Source organism: Phoxinus phoxinus (assembly GCF_949152265.1).
Source record: "Phoxinus phoxinus genome assembly, chromosome: 22".
Classification (NCBI taxonomy): Eukaryota; Metazoa; Chordata; class Actinopteri; order Cypriniformes; family Leuciscidae; genus Phoxinus; species Phoxinus phoxinus.
In genome coordinates this window covers 16,466,490-16,481,568 of record NC_136897.1, presented here as the reverse complement: position 1 = coordinate 16,481,568, position 15,079 = coordinate 16,466,490, and the positions used below count along the sequence as shown (strand labels likewise).

Genomic DNA, 15,079 nt, shown 5'->3' with positions numbered 1-15,079 from the left:
AGTTCATCATGGCCACCATCCAATCCACAGCAACATCCTATTAGTGCTTGTCTCTCTTTGACGCCAGATACTGTTCAATGTACTTAAAGAGCATATCAAGCTCTCCCATTGCTTTATAAACGCCCTTTTCCTTCATCTAAAGTGAAAAAGATGTTGTCTTTTAAAAACATAAATTGACCATTTCAAGCAATTTGAGAGTAGAAGTTAGTTTTGATAATTTAACATGTTACACTTATTAGCATTAAATTGCAGTATAAGACTTACCTTTTCATATGAGTTCTTTATGCTGGCAAACTCAAAGGGATTTTGGCAAGATAAGTAGTTCTTCTGTAACAGAGAGACATGTGTGTTATCTCATGTAGTTTGTAATGTTAAAGACACCTTGTTTGCCTCACCATAACATTTCGCAACAAGCTTTAAAAATGCCAATAAAAATCCACATATGCTTTCTTCATATGTGCACTATTACGACATCCTGAATATGCCTAAACTGCGTTGTTCAAAAAACAACAGTGACCATCCGAATATACACCTCAGCTCACATCCTTTACAACATTAGCAACATAATTTTGACGAGGTATTGACCATCATGAGCAGAGTTCCATGCTTAAAAACAACTACAAATCAGACTAAACTGATTTGCTGGTCAACCAGAAAGTTTTAGGGGTTGTGGCTGGTTTAAGCTGTGTTTGTCACCAGGATGGACAGATTTACTCTGAATTACATCAATAAGATCACATTTATTTAACTAATTTAATATGTTAATGACCAAAAGACGGACTTACACATTTCAACATATCCCGCTTGAGATTTTGAAATATACTTCCAATGGAGTCTATGGGCGATTTGGAGTGCAAGTGGTTCTTCTGGACTGTTGGCAGAATGGTCCCCAAGTAGAAGTGCAGGATCTCGTTCATGACGTGACATCCATAAGGACTCTATGGACAAAATATACGAGGTATATCCTTTATGAGCTGTTTCAGACACCCACAGTTATCACACTTTGGTACTGCCGTAGCAATGTGGAGTTGCAAGATGTTCGGTGAGATTTTACATTGGTTTGCACACATTTTGCACATAACCTTCAGTTTCAGTATGATTCTGCTGTTGCTAATTCTAAATTTGAATCATTGCTAGTATGGTGCTGTGGGAGTAAATGTATAGAGCTTGGTTGGCACTTACATTGATGTTCTGTTGCACGTTCTCGGTTAATAATGGTTCTAAGTCGTCATTGGACTCCTGAGCAGAACAAATGTAAACAAATGAATTAGAGAGAACCTCAAATCTCAGCACAAAGCAGAAATGTCTTGCAGATTGGTATTTGTAAAGCTCATACTTAATGCAATGAGTCTAAATATACTTACATAAAACCTCTGTATTTCTCTGTATGCAGAACGGAGCTCTTTCAGCCTCACAGGAAAGCCCTCTACAAAGGAGCAACACTCAGACTTGCAGTTGACTCTTCTGCACTGAGCACTTTCAGAAAGCAGAAGCATGACCAGAGCAGAAAAGATGACTCCAGAGAAAATCATTCTTCAGTTCTCTTTCTTAGTTTTTGACACTTTCTTGATATTCAGCCAACAAGAGAGGAGATGTACAGATGTGCTTTGGGGTGTCGTTATTTTATACCCGAAAATCCCTACCTAGCTTCCTGTGGTGATGATGGTGGTGGGGGGTGGGGGGGGGACAAGTTGACTTGACTTACTGGCAATCATATTTCTCTTTGTCATCACCATGTACACAGCAACTTTTTCTGTTTTTGGATTGCAGAAGTTATGTAGGAAATTGAACTTTGATGGAAGTCATAAAATGTTTGTTTTCTAGAAACCTGTTTTCTCATTATCATGAGTTTTCTAAACACAATTTAGATCTATCTATCTATCTATTTATCTATCTATCTATCGTTCGTTCTGTCTATTGTTCGTTCTATCTATCGTTCGTTCTATCTATCATTCGTTTGTTCTGTCGGTCTGTCTTATTGTTTAATCTGTCTATCGTTTGATCTATCGTTCCATCATTCTATCTACCTAAAGATATAAAACAATGGATACATTTCTAGTTAATCTGTGTAAATGAATTCTGAAAAAAAGAAAAAAAAGCATTAAAAAAAAGTTATTACATTTTTAATTGGGCTTATTTGTTTGAACCTTAACCTTTTTTTCCCGGCAGTTGCGGGAATCTTCTGTAAGCTTTTCAGATAAAAGCAGTGAACTGAATAGACTTCTCATCTCTGACATTTCTTTTTACGCAGATGGTGGAATCGCTATATGTGGATTGAGCCAACTCTCACAGGTGAGCGTAAACTCACACATACAGAGATGACTGTAAGGGGTCCTGTGTGGTTTCTAGGGGGCAATTAACTACTTTATGTTCTTAACCACATAAATCTTTCACATTCACCCCTGGCTCCATTAATTCTAAAATAATGAATGCAAGCCTTTCTCCTGAAACTCAACTCAAGTTGTTTGCCTCTTTCAACTACCGGTACTATGAAAACAGGCACCTCTTTTGGGTACAATATTGTTCCTGTTACATAGCCACTTAAAGGGGTGGGTGATTACGATTTCACTTTTTTCATTTTAAATATGTGTAATGTAGCTGTTGGTGCATGAACAGTATCTGCAAAGTTGCTGCTCTGAAAGTTCAACGTAAGCAGAGATATCATCTTTTAAAAATCAGGAAGTTTAATGCCTACAAAAACGACTTGAATGGGACTACAACGATATACTTCCCGGGTTTTATACTAACTAACCCATAAATTTACATCAACCCTCCCTCTGGAATATGCAAAAAAAGGGGCATGGCCATATTTCTGCGGCTTTGTCGAAGAGGAAGAGTTATAGTGGAGAGCTGTAGCCATGCCGTCTAAATTGTGTTATTTTCACCCCGCTGTCAGATCTTCTGTGTTCGGCTTCCTACGGACGCTGTAGTTCGTCAATAATGGCTAAAATTTATATTTGATTATGTTCCTGAAAATTACAATCGTAATTTAGCTCTCTGTGCTGCGCATTTTACGGAAGACAGCTTCCAGAATCTCCACGAATTCAATGTCGGATTAAACAAGAAACTCTTACTAAAACATGAAGCAGTTCCAACTTTAAAACCAGAGGCAGCAGTTGTTGGGCCACAACCTGTTAGTAAGACTTAATTATTTGAAATGTATTTGCTTGTATAATTTCAGACGTAATGTTTTAGTTTTATCAAGGACGTAAACAAATGCCAGCGCTGGCGTTAGTAGCCACTATTTATGCTATTTCGTGTGTCTATGACAAACGCGTACAAACATTTTGGACCTGAATTTGTAATTATGTACTAATTTTGTAAATGTATTTTCCATGTATACTTTATGACGTAATTTTTCGATTTGATCAAGAACGTAAATCAATGCCAACGCTAGTTTGTTTATAGTAGCCACTAGCCAGTTAGTTCGATGCTATTTTGTGTGTATAAGACACACGTGTATAAAGTAAAAAAAATGATATGTACTGTAATCGCAACAGCAAACTTTAGCTGCGGTATTGCTCCGTCATTTATTCAGTTATATTAAATGTTTAATAAGGAGAAAACTGTATCTCAAAAAGTAACAGCGTATCGAAATTATTATATAATAGAATAGAATAATAATAATAAAAAAATTTACCATTCAGAAACGTTTTGTAAGAGCCGAGAGGTTCTGCTTGACTCTCTTCATTGCCGCTTTCTGGGTCTGATTCTGGATACACTCAAACCACTGTCTGCTGCTCCTTCTGATTGCTTTTAGAGGGAAAAGCTTCTACTTATAATGTGGTTTTGTAACGTTGAGCAATGTAGCCTCAACAAATCGCTGGCTTTTTGAGCGCTGAGTAGGTTCTTGCGGTGATAGTTTTTGAGCATAGAGGCTTTAATAACAAATAATTTACCTGGACCATTAATACTGAAATGTGTAGGTTGTGACACGTAACTATTTATAGAAAAAAAAAAAAAGTACGCTCAATATAGTAAAAAGTCCTTTCGGTATATTGCGGTTCCCACCAGAATGCCAAGGGGGACTCTCCAAAACATAATGTAGTCATGTAACACATTCCAGCACTCTTTGAATATGATGATATGATGTGCACAATTTGTAAAAGCTAAGTGTGAAAGTCAATATTTGCTGCAATATTATATATTTTCAATAAAAATCAAGCTGACTAAGCAAGTACTTGACCATTAAACTGGGCTCATTTTCTATATGCTACATTTTTGGCATATAAATGCTATATTAGGTCAAGCTGCATCCTACCTGAAATAGATTTTACCAAAAAGTTAGTTCACCAAAATTATTTTTTTCTGTATCTTTCACAGCTGGCCACATTAAAGGAACACTCCGACTTTTTGGGACTCTAGCCTATTCACCTTATCCCCCAGAGTTAGATAAGTCCATACATACCTTTTTCATCTCCGTGCGTGCTATAAGTCTGTTTGACGCACCCACCGCTAGCCTAGCTTAGCACAAAGACTGGATGTAAATGGTTGCAGCTAGCATACTAATCCAAATAAGTGACAAAATAACGCAAACATTTTCCTATTTACATGTTGTGATTTGTATAGTCACAGAGTGTACAAAAAACAAAGTCACATGAGACACAGGCATATTTTAACCGTATAAATACTGGGAACTATATCCCCTGAATATAGGGCCGAGTGATAACCGCAGCGCCTGAGACGCGCTCTGAACGAACTCTCTGCTCCTCACCACGGCGCGTCTCAGGTGCTGCGGTTATCACTCCGCCCAAGTAGCAGTGCTTCGCCTTCAGAGAATATAGTTCCCAGTATTTATACGGTTAAAATATGTCTGTGTCTCTTGTGACTTTGTTTTTTGTACACTCTGTGACTATACAAATCACAACATGTAAATAGGAAAATGTTTGCGTTATTTTGTCACTTATTTGGATTAGTATGCTAGCTGCAACCATTTACATCCAGTCTTTGTGCTAAGCTAGGCTAGCGGTGGGTGCGTCAAACAGACTTATAGCACGCACGGAGATGAAAAAGGTATGTATGGATTTATCTAACTCTGGGGGATAAGTTGAATAGGCTAAAGTCCCAAAAAGTCGGAGTGTTCCTTTAAGATGAAAATGTTGCACCCACAATCAGTGAAACTACATTTTGAGCTTGTTGTTTCATAGACATTGCACAAACAATTATTTCCCATTGACATATACAATATGAGGTCAAAAATGGTTTAAATATAAAAAAACACATATTTGTGCAAAAGACATTTGATGTAATCCAATTATATGAAATCTCAAGGGCAATTAGCAATATGTGAGTATAAAGTTGTTTTTGGGGGTTGTTTTTTAACCTGCCACTATACAGCTCAAACAGTGGACTAAATTAATCTTTGAAGTATGAATTGAGATTTTCAGACATTGCTTTGTTATTGTTGTTCTAGTCATCTGTTTAATGGTTAAATAAATATTTCTCCATCTTTGTATTCTTCGTTAAAGCCAGTTTGAACCATTGCAGTGAACCGGGCCTATTAAAAGCTGCATCTTATTTTGCTAATGCAATACAACAGTAATTGTAATGATGAAAAATGCTTTCAATCCTTTGTTGAATTTTACCTCAGTGCTGGTTATTACAAGAAACAAGTGAGCACTATGGAATTTCATTAGTTAGGTCATTAACTGAATAATGTAAGCATGGTTAAGCTAACCTATTCCATGACTTGCTATTATACCGTCTGTGGAAGCAATGGATGTACTTTACATCATGCTTCAGAGTGAAGACTAGTGGGGTAAACCAAACCCATGATGCAAAACTGGTGGTTTTTTTCTCTCTGCGTGTACAGATAGGCACAGATTACTGAACGTTAGTGAACGTAATGGAGGGCCTTTGCCTACAAATACAAAGAAACTTATAATGTGCTGCTTGTACACATTTGAGCAGTGAAACTTGTGGAAATATTGTGGAAGCATGAAACACTGAGATATTTGACCATCAAGACCTCAGATCACCTATCCTTATAGATTTTGTGTGTGTTTGTGTACTAATTTTGATGAGGAATCAAGAACTGACTTTTTAATTAGGCTAAATGCAGCTATATTGCATAAAGAAAAAAAGAAAACATTATTAAAGGGATAGTTCAATGAAAATTTTGTCATTTACTTACTTTTTTTATGTGGAACAAAAATATTTTTGTCAATGGTCACCAAAAATGTTAGGTTAACAACATTCTTCTTTTGTGTTCACATGTTCTTCAAAATATGATCTTTTGTGTTCTGCAGAAAATTACAGGTATGGAATTTTTGGTTGAACTATCCCTTCAAGAATTAACAGCTGAATGAATCCTGTTTTAGTAGACTGATAACAATCACAGCTTATAATGTTTGTTATGTACAGTATGTTTCCAGGTAGATCTTTTTTAAATACCTCCCAGTTGGTTTTATATTTATTGATGGGCTTTTAAAATATTTTTTTTTACAGGAAAGTCAAGAGAAACAGGGAGTTGAAGATCTGGCTATATTCATTACTTTCCCATGAGTACGAGTGCGCTTCCGTGTTGTGAGTAAACAAGTTCTACACGTTTGAATTGGTGATTAATTGGGAACCGAGGTTATAAGCTAAAAAGGGACTTGTGAGGTAAAAACCTGAATGTGTTATTTCTTCTTTTCCCTTTTCACAGTTGAAAATATTTGCATATGGAAAGATTCATTTTTTTTAAGACATGCATCGCCTTACATATTATTGAACCTTTTCTTTCAGTTCCGTATATATTTTACATTAATTACATAAGTTTTACATAAGGAAAATGTAGCATTTCCTTTTGATTTCCTTTTGAAGTTCCAAATTGCGTGGCTAAGAGAGTTTCTGTTAAGCAATTGGCAGTTTCTGTGGTCATCGCTGTCTGAGCTAAAATCACACACCACATATCGACTCATTGACCATTTTATGGACTTGTAATATTGGGAAGTTATGAAGACTGTTAATTTAAGGGGTGACATTTATATTTATTCACATGATTTTATTGATCATGACGATTGCGTTGATGTACTGATTTCATACTTCCTTATTAATCAGCCATCTTGTCAATGGTCACCAAATCTTGCATCATGAAAACATGAATCATTTCTGTTTCTGGCCATTTCGTTACTACAAATATCTACTTTAGACCAAGTTTTAATCTGTTTTTGAACAGGTCTAGTAGCAAATAAAACTTGAAGTAGTTCTTTGTTCGCAGGGGGTCACTGCCAAACCCTTGCCCCACTAAGACAGAACAGAGCGTCTTGTCTTTAGAGGAAATCCTTTTCTCAAACAGTAAGGGCTCACCACATCATCCTGCAGTGGTTTCAGTTTCACACATTTTTTTTCTTTAGTTTAACTGTTTAAGTTAAGGTGTCAAGGCCGCTGTTCTCATGGGCGTTCTGAAGTGACGCAAATGAGAGCTCGGTGGCAGCGACATGAAATGGCTCGTGCTTTGCGGGCTCTGGTACCCACATGACAAGCTTGGTTTCAAAACAAAACAGTATGCATCTGCTGAACGTATTGGATGTTTTGCTGCATAAAAGTTCCTCCCTTCCTGTCGCTGGAACACTGCGAGCATAAGTTGTTTTCAAGGGCCAACATCATGAAATCTTAGTATGCTTGGTTGCATGTTTGTTCTGATTGCTTCAAAATGGAAAATGGTGTTAAATGCAAATAACCACATACATCACCGTTTAAGTTGGGTTTTGGTAAGATCTTTTAAAATGTTTTTGAAAGAAGTCTCTTATGATCAATATGACATTATTGGATCAAACAATACATTAAAAAAAACAAATTTTGAGAAAAAAGTATTCATTTCTTTCCAAAGAAAGAAAAAACGTACTGACCCCAAACTTTTCAACAGTAGTGTAATTTAGTTATGTGATGGCTTCACATAGCTTTGTTGTCAATGTCAAACACTGTGTAGTCAAACTGAAATTTTGGCCGAAATTCATCTGTTGGGATAAAAAGTCAATTCTAATGGGTAGGAAAAAAATTATGACCCAGAATACATTAAATACACTCCCAATGAGGATAAATATTTGTGGATGGGTTTTTCCATTCACAAAGAGCTTTGTGAGGCCAATTGTTGGCTGCGGAACACAGGAAACCATTCAAATAGAGGCCTTTAGAAACTAAACTCTCAATAATTGTACATATTGTGGGGTTCATCATAGGTGTAGCTTGACATTTGAGCTAGGGGGGGCCATATAACTCATAGAATCCATACCAGAAGACAGTGACAGAGGCACTTCTTATTTTTTTTTAAAGAAATCTAAACGTGGTAATACATAATTTCTCCAAATCTCACAAATAAACATCAGGCGACGTGATTGAATATGTACGTGTCATTATTTCATTATAATTATGAATAACCCGTTTTATTAATTTGTGGGTGGGTTGGCACTTTTTGAAAGCCACTGAAAAATAGCTTGTGCTATTGTGCTGTGCTATAACACAAAGAAAAGCATGCAGCGCCAACACACTCTGGGCCTCTTTTACTGTGTGATCGAAGAGATGAAGAAAACGGAATGCTTTCAATCCCATTTACACTTTTTGATTAAATGTGCATTTCTCATGAATGGAGTTAGGCACACAAATTAGATTAAATCAGTATCCATATTCCAGAAATTATGACAATGTGGTGGTGTCATACAGCTAGTTATGGGCACTTTCAAAACACTGGTTTCGACAACTAGTTGTCCAGTCCGGTTCCGTTCACACAGTGCGGGTTTTCCAAGAATACGGATGTGAGTCATGAAAATTTACGAGTGTGAGTTTGGTTATAGAATGCGGTTTTCACTCCCGTAGATAACAGTGCTGTGTGTGAACGTAACCGTATTAAGTTTTAGTTTAATTAATAATACGTTTTTATTTATAAAGTGCCTTTCCCAAGCTCAAGAAGATAAAAATACAGCATCAAGCTGTGTATATATGCATAAATACTTATGCATCACATAATAAATTTATATTTACAAACATACAGTAAGAAAACAGCAGAACACTAAACAGAGTAGGGTTATAAATACTGTAAGAAAATAAGTTTTTAGTTGAGATTTGTGAGGAAGAGAATTGCAGAGTTTCGGAGCCACAGCACTGAATGAAGAACTCAAATACAGTAACAAGACTGACAACCATATTCTACTGCTGTGTGAACGCGGCCTGTTTGCAATCGGTTCAGATTGCTTTGCAGTCAGTTGACTTTTTAAAAACGCTGAATATCCAGTTTGACGAGTCATGTAGCATAGATAATATAGCATAGCATAAATTCCAATTGCTACGAACACGGAAAAAGTTTGATTGGATTTATTTTTTTACAATCATTCATTTATTTACAAAGTACTGTTTTCAAATATACAAGAACCTGAATTAATATATTTATTTTAGAGTTGAGAATATTATTTATTTCAAAAACAATGTTTAGTAGTTTTTAGTCTTTTAGGCAAACAGGAAGGAAAGGGGCAAGATCCGCCCATGGGGTTCATGGTATTGTTTCCTTTTAATGTTTTATTTCAAGGATATTTTTGTACAATAAACAATCTTGGCGCTGTTGGGTTGCAGTTTGAAGTCTTATGTAAAAATATGGGTCCTTCAGAACCGCTGCTATAACAGACCGTGCAGGTTTATTAAAATAATCACACAGTTGTGCACCCTGTGCATTTCATTATGTAAATATGTAAAACAGTGAATGGCTCAACAGCTGCTCTGCTAGTTTGAGTTGTGTTCAGAACTGTAGTGTCAGTTTTTTCATGACAGCTATCAGAGACGTGTGCCATATAATGTGTACAGTTGCTGGTATAAAAGCATGACATAAGTCTCATTGACAAATAGAATAGGAGAGAGCGTGTACTATTCTGGGTTTGGAAGGTCATTAGATTTATTGCTGCACTGCAGTCGTGAGCTACCACAGGTGCTAGCATGCAACTTTGCTCATAGTCCTGGGAAGTTTTAGAGGAAGTGTACTGCGTATGTTCTTTCCCGTTTGGTTAAGAGTGACCTACTACTGTATTGAACATTTAGTTTTGACCATGCAAAACGGATATTTTGAAACTGTAGAAATTTTAAACCATGTTGAATATTTTTACATTTTGTGTTTTGGATGACCCTGGCTGTGTTTTTAATATTGTAAATGACATGCTGATCATACTGTCTGCAGTGCTTTGCCTAGTGTGCTTTGCTTGTCTTTTTTTTTATATATATATATATATACTTTTACGTGTTAATTGATCAGCAAGAACTAAAACGCAAGAAATTTCCTGTTATGCTGAGCTGGTTTCAGTAAATTCACTAATTCATTTTTTTTAGCTGTTATGAAAGTGAATCATGAAATTCAAGCCAAGTCAGCTATGTATCGCACGTTTCTAGTACCGTCATCAGAATGGAATAATTTATCCTTTTCACTGTCACTGGAAGGCTTTGAAATATTTGAATATTGTGCATGTATTAATGTTTTTCCATGACGTTAAGATGTCTCCTCTACTACAAAGCACATCTCTTAATTTAGCAAGACTTTATATAATTTACCATAACATTGTATCATTTACCTACCTTAGCATAGGAGATTACAGTGTCAACATTAACAGGTTATGAATGAGGTTTTTTATTTTTATGTTGCTCTATGAATAGTAAATCTACCAAATCATAGTACAGTGCAACGTTATTGACTTTAATCAACCAATTTTTTGTTGTTTAGATTTAGTGTTTGTTACACAGATATTCTATTCTAACAATTACATTTCATATCTGAAGGTCACAAAGAAGTCGACAGATCTTATTGGCACTTCCTGTTAGATTAATCAAACGTATTTAAATATTTCATTTGTTCAGTATTGTTGTATTTAAGTTGTAATGCCCCTTTTAAATCAGAATTTGACTTGTGATTGATTACTTCACATTTTGGTGGAATATTTTATTGTTATCATTAGTACGCAATTTGGTGCTATAGGCTTCTCCATCCTCATCCTCTCATGTAAAGATATTCATTCATCTAAATATCTCATATCCCATACCAGCAAAACTCCTGCTCCAGTTTTGGAAACTTTAACACCATCATTGGCCAATAGAGGCCACTAATGAGGCTTGTCGAAAGTATTTAAAATTGCTAGACTGAATTAGGAATAGCATAGTATGTAGGGGTGTGCAGCGAGTAGATATCTGTACCTGTTACAATCTCAAAATTATTAAAATCTGTATTTGTATTCTGATCAAAATGGAAGTGCGCACTGGAAGTTTAATACAATTAATTGGAAGTTCATAAAATTACACGAGAAGCCCGTTTTAAATGTATTTTTTTCCCTTCATAGTTTATTTAACATGCCTTGTATAACTCAAAATAATTCTTCTTTATTATAATTGTAAAATTTCTTTAAAAACTTTATTTATTTTAATTTGATTTATTTAATCAGGGAAAATACACATTAATAATACATAATATGTTAAATGCGCCAGATTTAGCCAACACTTTCTAATTTTCATCCGTAGTCCCTTATCTTCTAATTGTCGGAGCCGATAGCCTCCTATGCAGTGCTCCAACATGAGGATGTTAAAGTTTGTAATGTGTGCCCATCATAGTGCTCATGTCACGTGTATGTGACCCGCTATCTATAAATGGATAAATGCTAATAAAAGAGGTTCCGGTCCAACAGAATACAGAGTTATGTCTGTGTGTTTTTTCTCTGTATAGTTTACTAAAATAACTGGTTATAATTCACAAAATGGCTGCGCCAACAGGTTATGGGCCCAATATGGGATTCAATACTTGGATGACAAAAGTTTGTCTCTTGTAATGAGAGATGCTGCGGACGACTGTTGGATCTATCTGATGACATGTACTAGACCTGATCTAAGTTGGATTGTCAGTAAACCCTCTCAATATATGTCTGATCCAAATGAACAACACTGCACAGCAAAATCCCCAGTGTTAAATTAACACTGCTCAGTATTTATATGAATGAACACTGAAGCAGTGTTAAAGTTAATGAGATAATTAAGTGATTAATTGAGTTAGGATTGAGCATTATTGAAGACACCTGATGATAACAAGCAGAACCACTGAAGGAGAAAATCCTAATTGGTATGTTACCATTATGGAGATCAGTGTTTGTTTTAGGCTATGTTTACACGGAAATCTGAAGAGAAAACGCAAAAGTGGCGTTGCGTTATCACTTTTTATTCTGCGTTTAGACGAGCATTATGAGGGGGGAAATCTGCTTGCATATGGTGATGCAAAAGTGTGTGAAATTCGATGTAGTATGCACTCCAGACGGCTAGGTGGCAATGTGAAGCACTGAAAGTGAAAGAGCCGCTGACACAGTTTTTCTTGTTTAATACGGTAAAGCTGCTGTTTTAACCCTCGGTGCTCTTTGCGTGTCGCTCTGAATTATATATTGTTTTTGTCAATGAAATTAATGCTATATTTTAGGTTGATAATGTTTTGTTATTTTCCTGTACAGGTGCATGCCTGTGACGTAAACGCCTACGCGGCGCCTTCACTGTCTAGCAGACTTTTGCGTTTTTACCTTTTAGACGGGAACGCGATGGTGGAGCGTTTTTAAGATTTCCACTCTGGAGGGCGGTTTCACTTTTTTGCGTTTTTAAGCCCCAAAAACGCCGTCGTCGTGTAAACGAAAGGCACATCCGATAAAATATTTTTACGTTTTCACCCACGAGCGTTCTCGTGTAAACAGGGCCTTAGTTGGGCTCTTGACCCTTAAATCATTAACTTTAGATTTTGTTTGGCTGCTGTACGTGAGTTATATCAGCCAGATGGACAAAGAGAAAAGGTGATATGATGGTGTTGGTTGTGTTTTAACATAATCATTATTCTTTATTAATTATAGCTGCACAGTCCTTGAAAATCATAATATTTTTTAATTTTACATTGTAATCCAAATAATTTCTTAAAACTTAAAGGGATAGTTCACTTTGAAATTAAATGTTGGTATGTTTTAGCTTACCTCGAGGGCATCCAAGATGTAGGTGTCTTTTTTTCCGCAGTAGTTTCAGTTTTGATATTTTTAGGTTTGACCTAAAAATATCAAAATTGAAACTACTGCGGAAAAAAAGACACCTACATCTTGGATGCCCTTGAGGTAAGTTAAAACATACCAACATTTAATTTCAAAGTGAACTATCCCTTTAATCACATACAAAATAGTTTTTTTCTTTTTTAAACACAGACATCAAAAATCAGCCTGTGAATCTGAACAATGGTGACAATTATGAAGCATTTTGCAGTGCATTCTGTATGCCACCAATCAAATCTCATTCATGGCTCCCATCATGCATTGCTGCATGAATAAATAATGAGCTTATGGTCAGAGGTGATCTGTTTGTTGAGTCATACGCTTTTTCTTGATATCTGTGTGTGCCTACCTGAAATACTTTTATAAAGTTTATTTTTTATTTTTATTGATTTGATCATTTGGATTTAATTGTAAACGGCTAAAAACGGCATACTCTACAAGGACAGTGCTGCTATAATCCATAATGTAAATTTTAAATTATGCTCTCAATGAGTTCAGTGCTTCAGGCCATCTATTGATTATGTTAAAACACAACCAACACCATCAGATCACTGTTTCTCTTTGTTCATCTGGCTGTTATAACTGAATTAAATCTAAAGTTAATAAAGTAAGGGTCAAGAGCCAAACTAACTGACACACTGATCTCCATAGTGGTGATAATGGTACATCAATTTTCTCCTTCAGTGATTCTGCTTGTTATCATCAGGTGTCTTCAATAATGCTCAATCCTAACTCAATTGATCACTTAATTATCTCATTAACTTTAACACTGCTTCAGTGTTCATTTAACACTCTGAGTGTGTTAATTTAACACTGGGGATTTTGCTGTGTGGTCTACAGTGAAACATGTGATGAGGTACTTAAAAGGTACAATTTATCATGAACTATGTTAGACAAGAAAAGAGAAGAAAATCTCAAACTTGTGGTATACAGTGATGCTGATTGGGCATCAGATCTAAATGACAGGCGGAGTACGACAGGATACTGTTTTGGTCTTACTCAAAAATGGTCCTCTGATTTCCTGGAAGCCAAAGAAACCGTCCACAGTTGCTTTGTCTTCATGTGAAGCTGAGTATACAGCACTGGCCACAACCACACATGAAAGCATGTATCTTAGTTGTTGAACAGCATGAAAAATGATTGTCTGCTTGAGCCAGTACAAATCTTTGAAAATAACCAAGGTGCCATTGCCCTGTCGAAGAAAGTTATGGACAATCATCCACAACTTTGTACCCTCAAATAAGAGGGGACAAAGAAACACATAGGCCTATCATGTAGCTTATCATATCGTACAAGTTTTAAAACATTTAAATTGAAATATCAGGTAGTAAAAAATGTGTATGATTTTGTATCTTAGTTTATTTTAGCACTCTAAATAATATAAATAATACTATTTCAGTCCCCTAGACTTTCTGAAGTGGTGGTTCACCAAAATGAAATGTTAAAGGCTATGCTTTGGTATGTGTCAGGAAACACAGACTGGAGAGATCAGTAAGTGTAAACAATCCTGGCGCTGTCTGTACATCCACTCACAACCCTTCTTACATCTATTGCCATGCTGGGCCACTAGTAACAATCTTGGATTAAGAAGGCTTGATTGGCCCCTGGATGACCAGTACCCACAGAGAAGTGAACGGTATGGATGAGTTTATTACTGTCAATCTGAAGGGCAACCCGGCGGAGGATTTTCAGGGGCATTGGCTTGGTTCTCCATAGTGGTCCACTGAATGGGGTTGACAAAGATCTTGGCATCAAGAATGTTTTCTGGAGAGTAGTTCTAGAGAGTCATTTAGAGCGTGAATGGTGGATAAGGCATCAGCCTTGCCATTCTTGGAACCGGGGTGATAATCAATCTTGTAGTCGAATCGGGTAAAGAATAATGCCTAGTGTGCTTGACAGGATTGAGACGCTTTGCATCATGGAGGTAATAAAAGTTTTTGTGATTTTGTTTTTTGTGGAGTGCCTCCATTCTTCCAATGCCAGTTTGATGGCTAAGAATTCCCAGTTACCAATGTCATAATTTCTCTCTGCCGTGTTGAATTTACAAGAGAAGAAAGCACATGGAGTCT

At 36.2% G+C, this 15,079-nt stretch overlaps 2 protein-coding genes across 3 annotated transcripts in view; one reads left to right on the top strand and one right to left on the bottom strand.

Moving 5' to 3' along the window:
• Window positions 1-1,532, bottom strand: il10 (interleukin 10; the record flags this gene model as incomplete). The annotated part of the gene is made up of 5 exons (XM_079597085.1): window positions 1-136; window positions 265-327; window positions 786-938; window positions 1,183-1,239; window positions 1,365-1,532. 5 exons carry the CDS (start codon window positions 1,530-1,532, stop codon window positions 41-43), a joined length of 537 nt encoding a protein of 178 aa, XP_079453211.1. The 3' UTR covers window positions 1-40.
• A 627-nt stretch (window positions 1,533-2,159) lies between these two features.
• fmoda (fibromodulin a) overlaps window positions 2,160-15,079 on the top strand; it is a 51,053-nt gene continuing 38,133 nt past the window's right edge. For both annotated transcript variants that reach the window (XR_013795856.1, XM_079597082.1), the window contains exons 1-2: window positions 2,160-2,292; window positions 6,448-6,525. Coding sequence is in view for 1 of the 2 variants with exons in the window: in XM_079597082.1 (XP_079453208.1) it covers window positions 6,501-6,525 (25 nt within the window). In the remaining variant the exon portion in view is untranslated. The remainder of the gene's footprint in view (window positions 2,293-6,447; window positions 6,526-15,079) is intronic.